This window comes from Dryas octopetala, chromosome 5 (assembly GCF_963921425.1).
Source record: "Dryas octopetala chromosome 5, drDryOcto1.1, whole genome shotgun sequence".
NCBI classification, from domain to species: Eukaryota; Viridiplantae; Streptophyta; class Magnoliopsida; order Rosales; family Rosaceae; genus Dryas; species Dryas octopetala.
In genome coordinates this window covers 2,977,304-2,992,055 of record NC_141370.1, presented here as the reverse complement: position 1 = coordinate 2,992,055, position 14,752 = coordinate 2,977,304, and the positions used below count along the sequence as shown (strand labels likewise).

At 36.7% G+C, this 14,752-nt stretch overlaps 1 protein-coding gene across 1 annotated transcript; it reads left to right on the top strand.

Moving 5' to 3' along the window:
• Window positions 1–202: 202 nt before the first annotated feature.
• On the top strand, window positions 203–7,292 carry LOC147283566 (uncharacterized). Its single transcript, XM_086244064.1, has 4 exons — window positions 203–354; window positions 4,695–4,753; window positions 5,018–6,103; window positions 6,238–7,292. Exons 1-4 carry the CDS (start codon window positions 203–205, stop codon window positions 7,290–7,292), a joined length of 2,352 nt encoding a protein of 783 aa, XP_086100190.1.
• The last annotated feature ends 7,460 nt before the right edge of the window (window positions 7,293–14,752 follow it).

The following is a 14,752-nucleotide window of genomic DNA, read 5'->3' as shown; positions in this document are numbered from 1 at the left end:
CGGACTAAAATGAGTAATGTGGAAAAGTTTGTCGACTCAAGAATCTAAAAGTAAAGTTCATGGACTCAAGTGAGACTTAGGTATAATTCGCGGACTGTTGCTATAATTAATTAAGCATTCTTGTTTAATTCTGTTAAAGAAACATACACTCATGTTCTCCCTATATGCAGGCACACCATAGTGTGTGTTTATCTTGGAAAAAATGAGGAATGTAGTGGTCAAGGCATTATGGGCAGCATATGCAGCAAGAGAAGAACATATTATAAGCAAGCTGGATGATCTTGAACCATGTGTAAATGTAACTGTTGCAAATTCTTTTAGTGCAATTCTTGCAGCAGCTGGTGTTGAACCTCTGTAAGCTGCAGGGCCATTATTTTGAAGGATCACACCACATGTGCAAGATAATGTGCTGTCAATGGAGGATTGCTATGTGTGTCAATTGTGGTTATTAAGTTTGATCACAAGGTTGAAGAGGATTGCAGAAGGATTACCGGTGCCTGAATTCAACACTTCAATAGTACTGTTGCCACGCTTCTTGTCAAAAGATGGAAAGCTCATAAATTTATGGTTATGTGGTTGTCATGCTTCTTTCGTTATCTTATCAGTAATTTAGTACTTAGTCTCCAGGAGGGAACTTGAGGGGCTAAATGGTTTTCATCATTTCTAATCCTATTTCATTAGCAATGTAGATAAAAATGGTTCAACGGTTTGGATCAGCGATTTACCAAAATATATTCTTATTCTTAAGTACTTCATGATGTCATTCTTCATATATACTTTGTTTTAAAGCTTTGTAGATGAATTTAATGTTATATCTAATCTATCAAATTTTAACACTAACCAAAATATGTAAACTTCAAAGGTTTTCCTTTAATATATACAATATCGTATCAAATTGTGTGGCCAAGTTTTTCTTTCTTGATCAATCAAATGGTAATATTTTGTAGTTAGACGACCACTGTTACAAGCTTTTGCATAAAATGATTATAATTAATAAAGATGAAGAAGTTTTTGTGTGTACTGGTTTCTTTAACATGATGAAGAAGACTAGCTAGTGCTTGCTAAACCCAAGTGCAGGTGTCGCATAACAGTATAAACTCGGAAGTCGAGTGTCGAATCCACAAAAAGTTCACAGAATTTACTAAAGAAGTGTAGAAATAACAGAGAAAATTAAACAAGCTTTAAGTCGAAGGAAAATTCAATAATGATTAAACACTATATAAGGCATTAGGGTTCCACCTACAATTTAAATATGCAATCCATTAATTTGATTTTTTATTTTTTTTATAACTCAATTAAGGTACAACTATGAAGTGCCCCCAATTGGAAGATTTAACAATTATCATTTAGAAAAAAATATCACAGAAGTAATTTTTCCATAGTGGTTGATCAAAATCTTAAAAAACATTTTTCAATTTCCTTTAAGATAATTCCAAGCAGAACATGTATCCTTAGGCAACAAACTATCAAGAAATAATATCTATCGAAATTATATCAATCTACGAGTTATTCTCAATTATTCAAAGCATGAAAGATTTTCTAAACTACAAGAAAGGCATGACTGAACCTATGAATTAGGTCAAACACTCAAAAATTAAACTAAGGAGAAAAACTATATATTAAATTAAATCAACCACATATAAAAATAAAATCATTGAAGACCAAAATTGAATCAAACTAACAAATTAATTACATAGATAAATTGTACGTTTCCCCTCTAGCCTTAGCTAGGGACTTTAGTGCTCCATAACAAGAAAATAAAACCCTAGGAAAAATAAAATAGAGTTGAGAGAGAGAACAGAATAGAATAGCCTCCTAGCCGGCTATGTTGATGGTCATTATATAGAGCCCAAGTCCTTTAACACCGCCCAAAGAAACCTATGTCAATTAGGAGATATTATTTCCTTAGGAAAATCACTCTGCACCTTTTCCTCTTGTAACTACTAGTTGTACTCTCTATGGCCCACAAGACTCCTTTCCCATTAGAAAAACATCCACAAGATTTAATTAAAATGGACAGATAAAAAATATTCAATAGATAGAAATTAGTCATAACAAATGTGCAATTTGAGCTATTACCAGTTTGCAGTAAAATAGCTCACTTCTAATGTTAACAGGCGTCTGATTAGGAGAGATAGCCCACTAATTAGCCCACTAACCAACTTATCCTAATAGTACTAACCCACTTATCCAAGACTTAGGCCCCGCCTCGTTTGGGATTGTGATGGAGGACTCAAAAGCTGCTGTGGATGACAATTCTCAATCACCTACAGCAGTTTTGGTGTTTGGTAAAAAAATAAAAAAATAAAAAACTGCTTTTGCCCACAGTTCTCAACTCCCCACAATAAAAACAGAAAGCAGGTTTCTAGGTGCTTTTGAAAGCTGCAGTGACTCACAGCAACAATGAATATTTTATTTTACCCATAATACCCTCTATTGATAACATTTGTTTAGATTGACATATGAATATAAGCATGGGCATTTTTTGGTATTTTGAAAATTTCACCTAGCAACCCTGTTTGCTTTATATATATAGATTTTTTTTGGCCAGGGCTTTGTATATGTGTATATATATATAGATAATAGATAATAAAATGCAAGCTGAATTTAATTTGCAATAAAAAACATTCCAATTAACACACATTGTAAAAATTTCAGCTTGCTCAAACGACTTTAATAAGGATTTTAATTTGAAACGAGACAACAAGTAACAAGGAGACTTGATCATCGTTCACTGTCCCATATTAAATTAGTTTCCTCTAATTGATCAATGGCGGCAATGCAACATTACATTTGTGAGAATTAAATGTGAAGGTTAAATTAAAAAAAAAAAAAAGGAGAAGAAAAAGAAATTTAGAGGAATTGAAAAAGAGTAAAAAAAAGGGAAAGAACCTGGATCAGTGGATTCAATGGCTGTCGACACTGGGTCGGCAACCAAATTACTGGCACTCATATTATCACTTCGTCCCTCCCAACAAAAATGGGTTTGTTGATAGAGCTTCGGAAAACTTAAGAAGCAAAGTTTACGTTACTTGAATCTAATTGGGTTTCATTCTGAAAATAGAGACCGTTTTGTTATAATTTTAGAAAGTTATGTGACTCAAAAAGGGAAATATTTATATTTATTGGGTTAAATGGTATTGGTGGACCCATAGTTTGGACCGTGCTACTGAAAGACAATAACATTCATTTTTGGTCATAGAAACATTTCGTCACTATCGTTAGAGAATCCGTTAAAAAAAAGGGTCCGTTAACATACAGGTATTGGTACCTAAATTTATTAACCAAAACCACCTAAAGCCTCATTCTTTCTTTGCGGGCAACCTACCACAATCCTATTATTCATTTGTGGACACCACACCCACTAGATCTCAAAATACCATGCAGACACCACACCACCACTAGATCCCAAAATACCATCCGAAAATAGAAATAACAAAAAAATAACATGCAGACATCTTCCAAAATACCAGCATCAATGCATCACCAAAAAACAGAAACAGAAACTGCAAGTCCGCAACTCCAATAAACTGCATTTTCAACTCTAATAAGTTGCAATTTCTGCAGTTTCAGTTCCAGAAACTGCAGTTTAGGGTAAACCCAAAAAACTGAAACTGAAACTGCAAGTCCGTAAATCCAATAAACTGCAGTTTCAACTCTAATAAATTGCAGTTTCTGCACTTTCAGTTCACTTGTAGTTCCAGAAACTGCAGAAAGTTCACTTGTAAAAACTGAAACTGCAAGTCCAAAACTCCAATAAACTTTCAACTCTAATAAATTGTAGTTTATGCAGTTTCAGTTCACTTATAGTTCCAGAAACTGCAGTTTCAGTTCACTTGCAGTTCCAAAAACTACTGAAAACTGCAGTTTCTGAAACTAAACTAAACAAAAAAAAAATCAAGAACCTAAACATACTCATGCACAGACCTTGATAAGAAGAGAGAAAAGTCGGGATCTGAATTATTTGATTAATTGATAAATTGGATCGAAATCGGTGGCGGGCAGCGGCAAAATGGCAAAGCTGGATGACGAACAGATCGCGAAGCTGCTCGTGGTGGTGGTGTTCGTCCTGGAGGTGCTTGCTCTGCGAAGAAGAAGAAAAATAAGATGATGAAGAAGAAAGAGAAAAGAGACATAGTGGGGGGGGGGGGGGATAAAGAGAGAAGATGAACATGAAGAGATAAGAAAGAGAATGACAAAAAGGAAATAAAATGGCAATTGACTAGATTTCAAGATAGCAACTTACCTTGTTATTAAAAAAAATTAAAAGTTAATGATTATAACACCCACTTTTGGGCTTGCGCTTCCTGTGCAGCCTTAGTGATTTTTCTGTTTTCTACTTTGGCCCAGTTTCCTCTTTGCCGGCCCATTTAATTTTCTTCCGGTCCACTGTTTTTTTTCAAATGCCATTTTTACCCTTATTGTTATAAATCGTTATATTTGAATGTCGCGCGATCATAGGTGCTTTGTGTCTCTGCTCGTAAAATTGAGCTTCGTTACTCGATCGATCAAGCTTTGTCTAGTCGATCTGGTATGGTTTTTGTCTCTCTCTCTCTCTCTATCTTTCTCTCTCTCTCTCTCTCTCTCTCTCTCTCTCTCTCTCTTTATCTCTCTCTCTCTCTCGGTTTGTGCTTCATCTGGTATGGGTTTTGTATTGTTGTTTGATTTCAATTTCTGTATTTTTGGAATTTTAGATTGATTGATTTAAGATTTTCGATTCAGAATCTGTTTGTTTTTGGCTCTCTGTCTCTCGGTTTGTGCTTCATCTGGTATAGTTTTTGTATTGTTCTTTGAGTTTCGATTTTTGTATGTTTGGAATTTTACATCGATTGAAGATTTTTAAGTTTAGAATCTGTTTGTTTTTTGTTTTGATTAATTATTTTAGGGTGTGGCTTTTGTTTTATTTTTTCATTGTGATTGTTGTTGTTATTAGAATTGGTACTGTTTGAATTGTTATTGTTATTGTTACTGCATGTTCGTAACTTTTTAGTTTTGGTTATTTTTTTTGCTTTTTTAGGTATCATGGATTCAAATTTTGTTGCGAGGGTTATTTACTGTTCTCAGACTGTGGTTTTGCCACTGTCTGTTAGTTGGAGTTTTTGTGGTTTGTACAATTTGATTTGTACAAAGTTTAGTATGTTGAAGATTGGTTCGTTTGTGTTGAAATATGTTCTTGGCGGTCAATCTGGATGTGTATTGGCAGATGATCAGGACTTGAAGATGTTGTTTACTTGTTTGTCATTATTCAATGCACAAATAGTTGATATTTTTGTTACTGACAGTGGTTCTAGTAGCAATTCTTTGTGTTCTGCTGATAGTGGTGGGATTTCAACAAGTGATTCAGCAATTGTTGAAAATGATTATCTAGGGTGTTATAAGGCTGAAGCGGAGAAGGTTTATTTGACCAAGGCTTGGGAAGGGTATATTGAAGGTGTTGGTCAAAGATTTGAAGGTGGTGTCATCGAGTTTAGGGAGAAGTTGTGCAAGTATGCTATTGAGATGGGTTTTAAGTTTGTGTATATTAAAAATGAAAAAACTCGTGTGTATGCTGAGTGCTTTAAGAAGCTTTCTGATGGTTGTCATTGGCATGTAAAGGCGTATCTTTGTAGAGTCAATGGTTGTTTTTACATTAGGCATTTGGATAATGTTCACACATGTCGTGGTGTGATTCGGGAAACAAAGTCTGAAAGATTGGTTTCTCGTATTGTGAAAAGTATTGTCGTTGATGATATTAGGTCTAATCCTGGGAAGAGGCCGATTGATATTGTGAAAGACATTAAAAATAGCTATGGTTTAGATGTGTCATACCGTACTGCCTGGTATGCTAAGGAGTTGGCAAAAAATGTTGTTTATGGTGATAACAAGGAGTCGTACAAGCAGCTTGTTTGGTATTTGAAATCTTTGTTATTGAGTAATGATGGTACTGATGCGACATTGCAAGTGGATGGTGAGACACAACGTTTTCAGAAGTTGTTTATTTGTTTTGGTGCTTGCAAGAAGGGATTCATGGCATGTAGGCCGATGCTTTTTCTTGATGGTACTTTTTTGAAAAACAAGTTCAAGTGCCAATTGCTTGCTGCTACTGGAAAGAACGTAAATGAAGGTAATTTATTTGCTTTTAATGTGATTGTATTTTGTGAATTTGTTTTGTTTTCATTTTGATTTGAAGTGTTAAAACTGTCTGATTTAATTGCTACTGTCAGTTAGTAGCTTTCTTATAATGCTTTGTTTTTGCAGGTTTCTATCCTCTTGCCTTTGGAATTGTGGATTCGGAGACTGAAGATAATTGGACGTGGTTCATGGAAAGGTTGGCTGATGTTTTGGTTCCTCAAAAGCGGATAGTTACTTTCATTACTGATCGGAATGCTGGTCTCATCAATGCTATTGCTACTGTTTTTCCGGGTTGGCCTCACAGTTTTTGTTTTCAGCATTTAAAACGTAACCTTGCAAATAGGTATCCGACAACACACAATAAGTATATGCGTGAGAGGGTTTTATATTTGTTCATGTGTTGTGCTTATGCACGTACTGAGGAGGCATTTAACTTATCTGCTGGGAAGCTGGAGGCAGAGGGTGGTTGTCCTGCTATTGACTTTTTGGCAAAAGCACCATATGAAAAATGGTCTAATGCGTTTTTTAAAGGTAACAGGTATGGGGAAATGTGCAACAATGTGTCCGAGTCATTTAATTTTTGGATTTTGGAGCTGAGGTCCCTCCCCATTTTAGATATGATTGAAGGCATTAGAACCAAAGTGATGGAGAATATGGCAAATCGAAAAATAGAGGCAGAATCGTGGTCTACTGAGCTTTGTCCTAATTTGGAACTGAAGTTGAGAGAGAGATCCAAAGTTGGTTTGCACTGGAAGGTGATTCAATCTTCATCTCATGTCTACCAAGTTGAAGGAAAGGTGACTGTGTGTGTAGATTTGGAAAAGAAGCTTTGTTCATGCCATGAGTGGCGTGTTTCAGGTTTCCCTTGTGCTCATGCTTTTGCTGCCATTCAGAGACATGGAGCTTCAATGTACAGTTTCATTGACAGTTATTTCAAGACGGAGTCTTTTAAGGGTTCTTATGAGTTTCCAATTTTTTCGGTTACAAATATTTCTCAGGCATTATATGATTTTAGTCAAGATGTTATGATAGTTCAGCTTCCTATTACTAAGAGACCTTGTGGTAGGCCAAAGACAAACAGGGCGAAGTCTATAGGTGAAGAAGCTGCTCGTGCCAGAAAGTGTAGTCGCTGCGGAAAACCTGATGGTCATAACCGGAAGACATGTAGAGAGCCAATTTAGTTTTATGGTTGCTCTAGGTTTTAGTAATAATGGTACTGCCTGACAGTTTATTGGTTTATAGGTTTTAAACAATTGAGGAAATTTTATATAACGCCCCGAACCTCGGGCCCATAAATACACTGATATTTTGAACTTTAAACCTCTTTTCAAAAAAATGAGCCATGCACTTAACATAATAAATAAATATATTTGATAATTCTTAGGGTGAGCTCAACACATTTATGTAAAATTTACTGTATAAAATCGATTAAATCAAATTAAAATGGGTCCCGCTACATCGATGTGGTACGGTCCGACCTCAGTTATCACTATTACCTGGGCGAAACGTAAAAATAACAAAATATGAGAAAAACTCTCAGTGAGTGGACAAAATAAACTTCAAAATTTTTCATTTGAAAACCACTTTATAAAACTGCTCGGGCTAAAAATATCCAATTTGAACTGAAAATGAATATCAATTGAAAACATCTTTGTAATGAACTCTTTCACAACTTAACAAATATCTTACATCATCAACATAATTCCAATAGAGAGTTTCTATATAACAACTTCAACTCTGAAATTCCTTTTGAACATAGAAAATAATGGGAAGTAATAAAAATGCTGTATCTTATAAAATTTCTAGCTAAAACCTCTTTTGAGTCTTGAACTGATAGAAAATAACTAAAAATATTTTTATATAATAAAGTTTTTAATAAAAACGTTGGCCATATAAGCACCCAATTTACAGGCTCCACCTTGGTACCGTACAAGATCGACGCACCAAGTGGACCGTCCACATAACCTTCCACCCGCACCGTCGCAACGCCGTCATGCGAGTGGACTTATGGTGTCCCTTGTACCGTCGCAACGCCGTCATACAAGTGAACTTAGGGTGGCCCTTGTACCGTCGAATCGCCGTCGTACAATAAGCCAAAATGTCGTACGTGCATGTAGATTGCCCTTCCACCCGCACCGTCGCAACGCCGTCATGCAAGTGGACTTAGGGTGTCCCTTGTACCGTCGTAACGCCGTCATACAAGAGGACTTATGGTGGCTCTTGTACCGTCGAATCGCTGTCGTACAATAAGCCAATGTGTGGTACGTGCACGTAGACTACCCCCAAAGGGCGAGGCATCCCGGCACACGGCCCAAAGCCTATGTGTGTGCCGTGATGGGTCCCAAAGACCTATCTGTATCTGTACATGTGGGTGAGGGTACTTATATGGCGATTTGAAAATCGCTCTACCAATTTCTAAAACCATTCTTGTAAATAAATAAAGTCAACGATTTCTTACGCTTTTCACAAATCCTTAGATCATGCAATTAATAAATCGTCTCAAAATAATATAGTTCTTTAAAACCATGAAATCAAATATCAAGCCCAAGCATTATAAATTTATATGCTCATCTCATAAATTCAATTAAATGGAAACTCCCGATGGTTGACGCTAAAACCAAATTTAAGATATTATCTTCCGCATAAACATAAATCTCAATAGATTAAATTAGAAAACAATCATTCGAAAACCATAAACCTTTTAATATCAAAATCAAATTCACCATTCAACAAATCCAAATAAAGCTCAAGGCAACAAATAAGAATTTAAATCATGAAACTTCATAAAAACGTTTATAAATAAGGTCCACTCACTATCTGCTCCGAACTATACCGAAACCTTTCCGAAATTTATTCCTTTAGTCTCAATCCTCGTCAATTCCTTCCCATGGTCTAAATCCTATACTTAGCTTCCTCTAACATAAAGCATCAAATCACACAAAATCGACAATTATTTAACGGTACTCTACATTAAAAGTCCAATACGTTTCACTCACAATTTAACTACGTAAAAGAGCGAAATACCCTTCACGGTGCCATTGCTCGGATACCAAATCCGGCAGCATAACGGCATCAGAAATGAGATTTCCCGAGCCCATGTACCTGTTAAGACCAGACAACCAACAATATACAATAGATTCTTTAACTAGCTGTTAAACAACCGAAACGAGCGGCCAACCACCACACACGGTGGCTGCCCGGCCATAAACAACACACAAGAATAACCCGTAATAGTCACCGAACCTAGAATTTAGCTACTAGGACCCTAAGGAAGTGGAAAATACGGAAAACCATCCAACCCGCCGCCACTAGTGGCGGAGCCGACGGTGGCAGCGGCGGCACAAACCTAGGAATACCCGAATTCAACTCCAAATAATCCTAATTGCATAATAAAACCTTCAATTGCACAAAAACAATACAAATTCAAGTCCAATTTCAAGAAATTCGAAATATAACAAACACCCTAAAATCAAATTTTCAATTTCTCAGAATTGGATAAACACACCTTAGGGGAAAGATAGTCCGTACCTAGAGGGTCAATTTTCGTAACTGGGTCGATGGCCAAATCTCACCGGAAACGCCAGAATCGACGGCGGAAGCCGCCGGCCTTTGTGTCATCGATTCGCCACTGTGGGTAGTCGCCGGAGCAAGGGGTGGCACCGCTGAACTCGCCGGAGCTTGGGGAAGAGAACCCAAGTGGTCGCTGGCCTCGAACTCGCCGGAAAAGTCGAGTCGCCGTCGAGAGCTTCGTTCAGAAACGGCGTCGCTGCGCCGCCGTTGCGGCTTGGTTGGCTGATCGGACCCCACTGGGAGGTCGGCGGCGTGGAGACAGTCAAACGCCGGTCGGATCGCTGAAATCCAACGCTGGACAACTGAGAGTCGAAGAGAGAGATCGCCCAGGGCGAGAGAGAGCCAGCGGGGAAAAAAAAACAACGGGGAGAGAGAAAAATACCTCCTCCAGAAATTTCTGGATTTTGGGTATTTAAAACCCATTCATGCAAAATTACGAAATTGCCCCTCCTTTTAAATGCCCGTATCTCTCAAACCGTAACTCTGATTTATGCGTGCTTCATGTCTACGAACTCGTGGACTCAAGATCTATCCAACGGGCCCAAAGTCAAAGACGAAAGCCCACTAACTTTAAAAGTCAACTTTGGGTCGGGTCGTTACATTTTATGCATTGGCAATATGTAACTTGATTAATAGGAGCCCATTTGTAAATGATATTTTGGATAGATATTTTTTGTTACTGTTGCATAGTAACATTTTGTTACTATGTTGTTTTGGCTTTTGGAAATGATATTTTTTCATCTCTTAATTTTTGTTTATGTCTTATGATTTTAAATTGTTGTGCTTGTTTTAATATGGTGGTTTGTGAAGTCCATGCATGTTTTGTGGTTCCCTTGTTACTGTTTTAATCACGTTATTTGTTACTGCCTGGCAGTGGCAATCACATATTGTTCCATTGTGTGACAGTAGCAATCACATATTGTTACTGCCTGGCAGTGGCAATTGCATATTGTTACTGCCTGGCAATGACAATCACATATTGTTCCATTGTGTGGCAGTGCCAACCTGTTAAGCATTTTAAAATTCAATATAAAAAAGACAAAAGAGTTCAACATAGAAATAAAATTCTGCAATATGTTTGAAACAAAAATACATAAACTTGAATTTTAAAACATAAAAAAGCAGTAGGTAAAGTCCTTCCTCGGCACAGCACAGAGTGTGATCAGTCCTTGATTTGGATTTTCTTGAAGGATTGAAGTTGCTGTGAATTCCAGCTTTGTTCATGGTTAATGAACCTTTCAATTACATTTGCTTTGAACTTTTGAATGTCCTTTTTTGTGATTTTGTTGTTATTCAGTTCTTCTTTTGAAACTTTGTCCATATAATACATGACAAAGACCCCACAATCCAATCTGCAAATTATAAAATTGAATGGCATCAGTTTAAGATTATTTTTTTAATAATTTTGTTGAAATTGATCTATATGCATATGGTAGACGACTTACGATGTCTCTGACTGATGTGGACAAATTTTAGATTGGTGAAGTTCGTAGTCATTGCTGAAGTCTTTCAACCATCTGAGTGTTGCTTCATTGTCATCTGTGAGCTCAACTTCAGTGAATTTGAGCTCTCTTGCAGTGCTTCTTTTGTTTAGCTTTCTTCTTATTCTTGATTCTAGAATACTATCCGCTACTTCCTGCATGACACAGATCCCGCTGTCCACGCGCGCTTTCTGCATTTTAAAGTATATTGTTCTTAAAAATTTAAACACATTTCATATCAATCTTTAAGTCCATAGAATTTAGTTTTATGAAATTTAAACACATTTCATACCAGCCTTTGAGCTTTTTTGTAGCATATATCCATCTCGATCCTTCTTTGCTTCAGGGGGTTGAAGTGAAGCCAATTTCCCGCATCCTTGTCCATCACAAGTAGTGTGTGATGAAAAGCTTCAAAAGTGACCATTGGGATGAATATCTTATCCGACTTCCCCAAACAATTAAGGAGAGGTTCAAAAAGGAATTGTTCTCTCCCCAACTGATCATCTTCTGCATCCTTAATCTGTTATTGAATTGCCACTGACTGTCAGTAACAATGATGAAGTCTTGGTTAATTTTGAGTAATGAAGTTTTAAATGAACTTACTGAAGCAAAGGTTGTGAGGAATGTTGACTTTGCAGGTGTTTCAGATTCTATTTTGTCCATTTCCTCTTGCAGTAGTTCTCCAAATGCATCAATCACCTGGTATGCAAGATTTAAACAATGTTAAGTAGTTTACAATAATTTTTACTCTTTAAATTAATTTGAGTTTGCGTAGAAATTGATCTTACATTATTTGCCACTGCATTGTCCATGATCAAGTTTAGAACATCTTGTTTAGAGATTGCATTGATTTCACCTTCTCCTTTTTGCCATAGTAAGGTGCTGCATAAACAGTATATTGTAGTCAGTGTGTGTCAGTAGCTTAAGCTATTGTTACTGCTTGGCAGTGGCAATCAGGTGTTTTAAAATTCAACATAAAAATGGAATAGTACCTGTGTTGGGCATTTGTCCAAAATTCAATGAGGAGTTGTTGAACTCTTTCATTCAATAATTTGAAGACCGAATATTTTGACCACTTTATGTTTTTGAGATTTAGTCTTTTTGTAGCTTGTAGTGTTAAGTCTGTATCACCTTCCTGGGTCAGGTCATCATCTTCTTGGGTCAGGTCCAGGTCCAAATCAAAGTTTGGTTGTTCACTTTTTTCCTTTGCCTTTTTCAGCTCTTGTCTTTATCTTTCTTGTTTTGTGTGGCAATTCTGGTACGTCTTTTCTTGCAGCTTTCTTCTTCTTCCTTGGTTCAAAGTTGTATTCATATATATCATCAACCTTCCTAACTCTGTCTTCTCTCTCCTTTAACCTTCCCATCATTGAGTATTGTACAATTGCAAGGCAGGGAGAAGACTGTTCAGGTTGATTCTTTGCAGGTTGATTGGGAGTTAATTCAACTAATGCAGCATTCTCAAAGGCAAAAGATGGTGAAGGCTCATCTTGATGCTCAGAAGAGTCTTCAGCTGTATGCCCTTGTTGAGGAGTCCTTGCAGCTTGAGGCTCATGTTGATGCTCAAAAGAGTCTTCAGCTGGATGCTCTCCTTCCATTTGCTCGTCTCTTTCAGGTGAGATAAGTGGGCCTGACTTGTACTTGGCACTCAATGTTCCCACTGTTATCCAACTTCTTTATCATATCTTTCTGTCTTGAAATTGTTTCTTTCAGCTTCTCAATCTCTTCAAAGAGTGATTTTGTTTTGGCCTCTTGGACTTGTTGTTCCTCTATATCACTTCTTCTTTTCTTGCAGCTTTCTTCTTCTTCCTTGGTTCAAAGTTGTATTCATATATATCATCAACCTTCCTAACTCTGTCTTCTCTCTCCTTTAACCTTCCCATCATTGAGTATTGTACAATTGCAAGGCAGGGAGAAGACTGTTCAGGTTGATTCTTTGCAGGTTGATTGGGAGTTAATTCAACTAATGCAGCATTCTCAAAGGCAAAAGATGGTGAAGGCTCATCTTGATGCTCAGAAGAGTCTTCAGCTGTATGCCCTTGTTGAGGAGTCCTTGCAGCTTGAGGCTCATGTTGATGCTCAAAAGAGTCTTCAGCTGGATGCTCTCCTTCCATTTGCTCGTCTCTTTCAGGTGAGATAAGTGGGCCTGACTTGTACTTGGCACTCAATGTTCCCACTGTTATCCAACTTCTTTATCATATCTTTCTGTCTTGAAATTGTTTCTTTCAGCTTCTCAATCTCTTCAAAGAGTGATTTTGTTTTGGCCTCTTGGACTTGTTGTTCCTCTATATCACTTCTTCTTTTTTCTTTCTCTTCATTGAGTAATTGCTTAACTTTGTTGTTCATCATTTTCAATTTTTATTTTCTTGGCTCAGTTCATAATTGTCACTCTTGAGTTTCCCAATTTCATCCTTTGTAGTGAGAACCATTTGCCAATAACTAGCATTTTTCTCATCAAGTATGGCATTGTAAGTGGTGAGTTGTTTAATCAATTTTTTGCCTGTGACTTCATCTTCATCTTCATTGTGATCTTCATCTTCATCTTCATTTACCACTAATGTCTTTAATTCCTTTATGACTTCTTCATAGATGTTACGGAATTCTTCCATGTCCTTCTTATCCCCTCTACTGATTTGCTCACTTTCAAAGCGGTCTAACTGCATGCATAAAAGAAAATGTTAGTGTTTTGCCATATTGTTACTTTGATAAAGTGGCATTTTATTATAAACGGAAATGTGAAATTCCAGTTGTTACTACCTGGAAGTAACAATTAGAATCCCACATATTTGACAGTAGGAAATATGCACACCCCAATATGAGAAATTTCAGTTGTTACTACCTGGAAATAACAATTAGAATCCCACATATTTGACAGTAGGAAGTAGGCACACCCCAATATGAGAAATTCCAGTTGTTACTACCTGGAAGTATGTCATATACATAACAATTAAGAAATATGCATAGGCAGTGGAAATTTCTGGTTTGCAGGTGTTTGTTATTGTCTAATAGTGGCAACTTATAGAACAAAAATGCACAATAAATATGCAGTGGCGTTTTGTTATTATTTTTGAATTCTTACCCAAGCTTCGAGTGACGGTTCTACTTCCACTTCCTCCTCTTTGTCTTTTTTATCTAACCAATCTTGGAGTGTCGGTTGTGGATCTTTATCTTCTTATGATTCTTCTGTGTCTCCTAGCCAGCATGTTTCCTCATTAGTTGGTTTCTCCCCTCTTTCTTCATCATCAAACATGTTCTTCACAATTTAAAATGAAGATTGTTGGTATTTTGGTTTTGAAAATAGTTACTAGTATAAAGTAACTATATTTTGTTTTGCTTTTTTACCTCAAAGTCTTCAAGTCTGTAATGTTTCAACTTGAGATTGAGATCATCCAGATCCCATTTGACTATGCCAGGAGTTTCCTCCTCTCTGCCCTTGATTGGATTAATGATGTTTGTCTTTTTGCATATCCAATACTGGAATTCATCAAAGAGAAAAATCGTACAAAAATGGTTAAACATAATGTCTAAAATAATATATTCATATTTAATGAATTCAGTTTAGTGCTTACCAGTATGGCAACAACACAACCAGC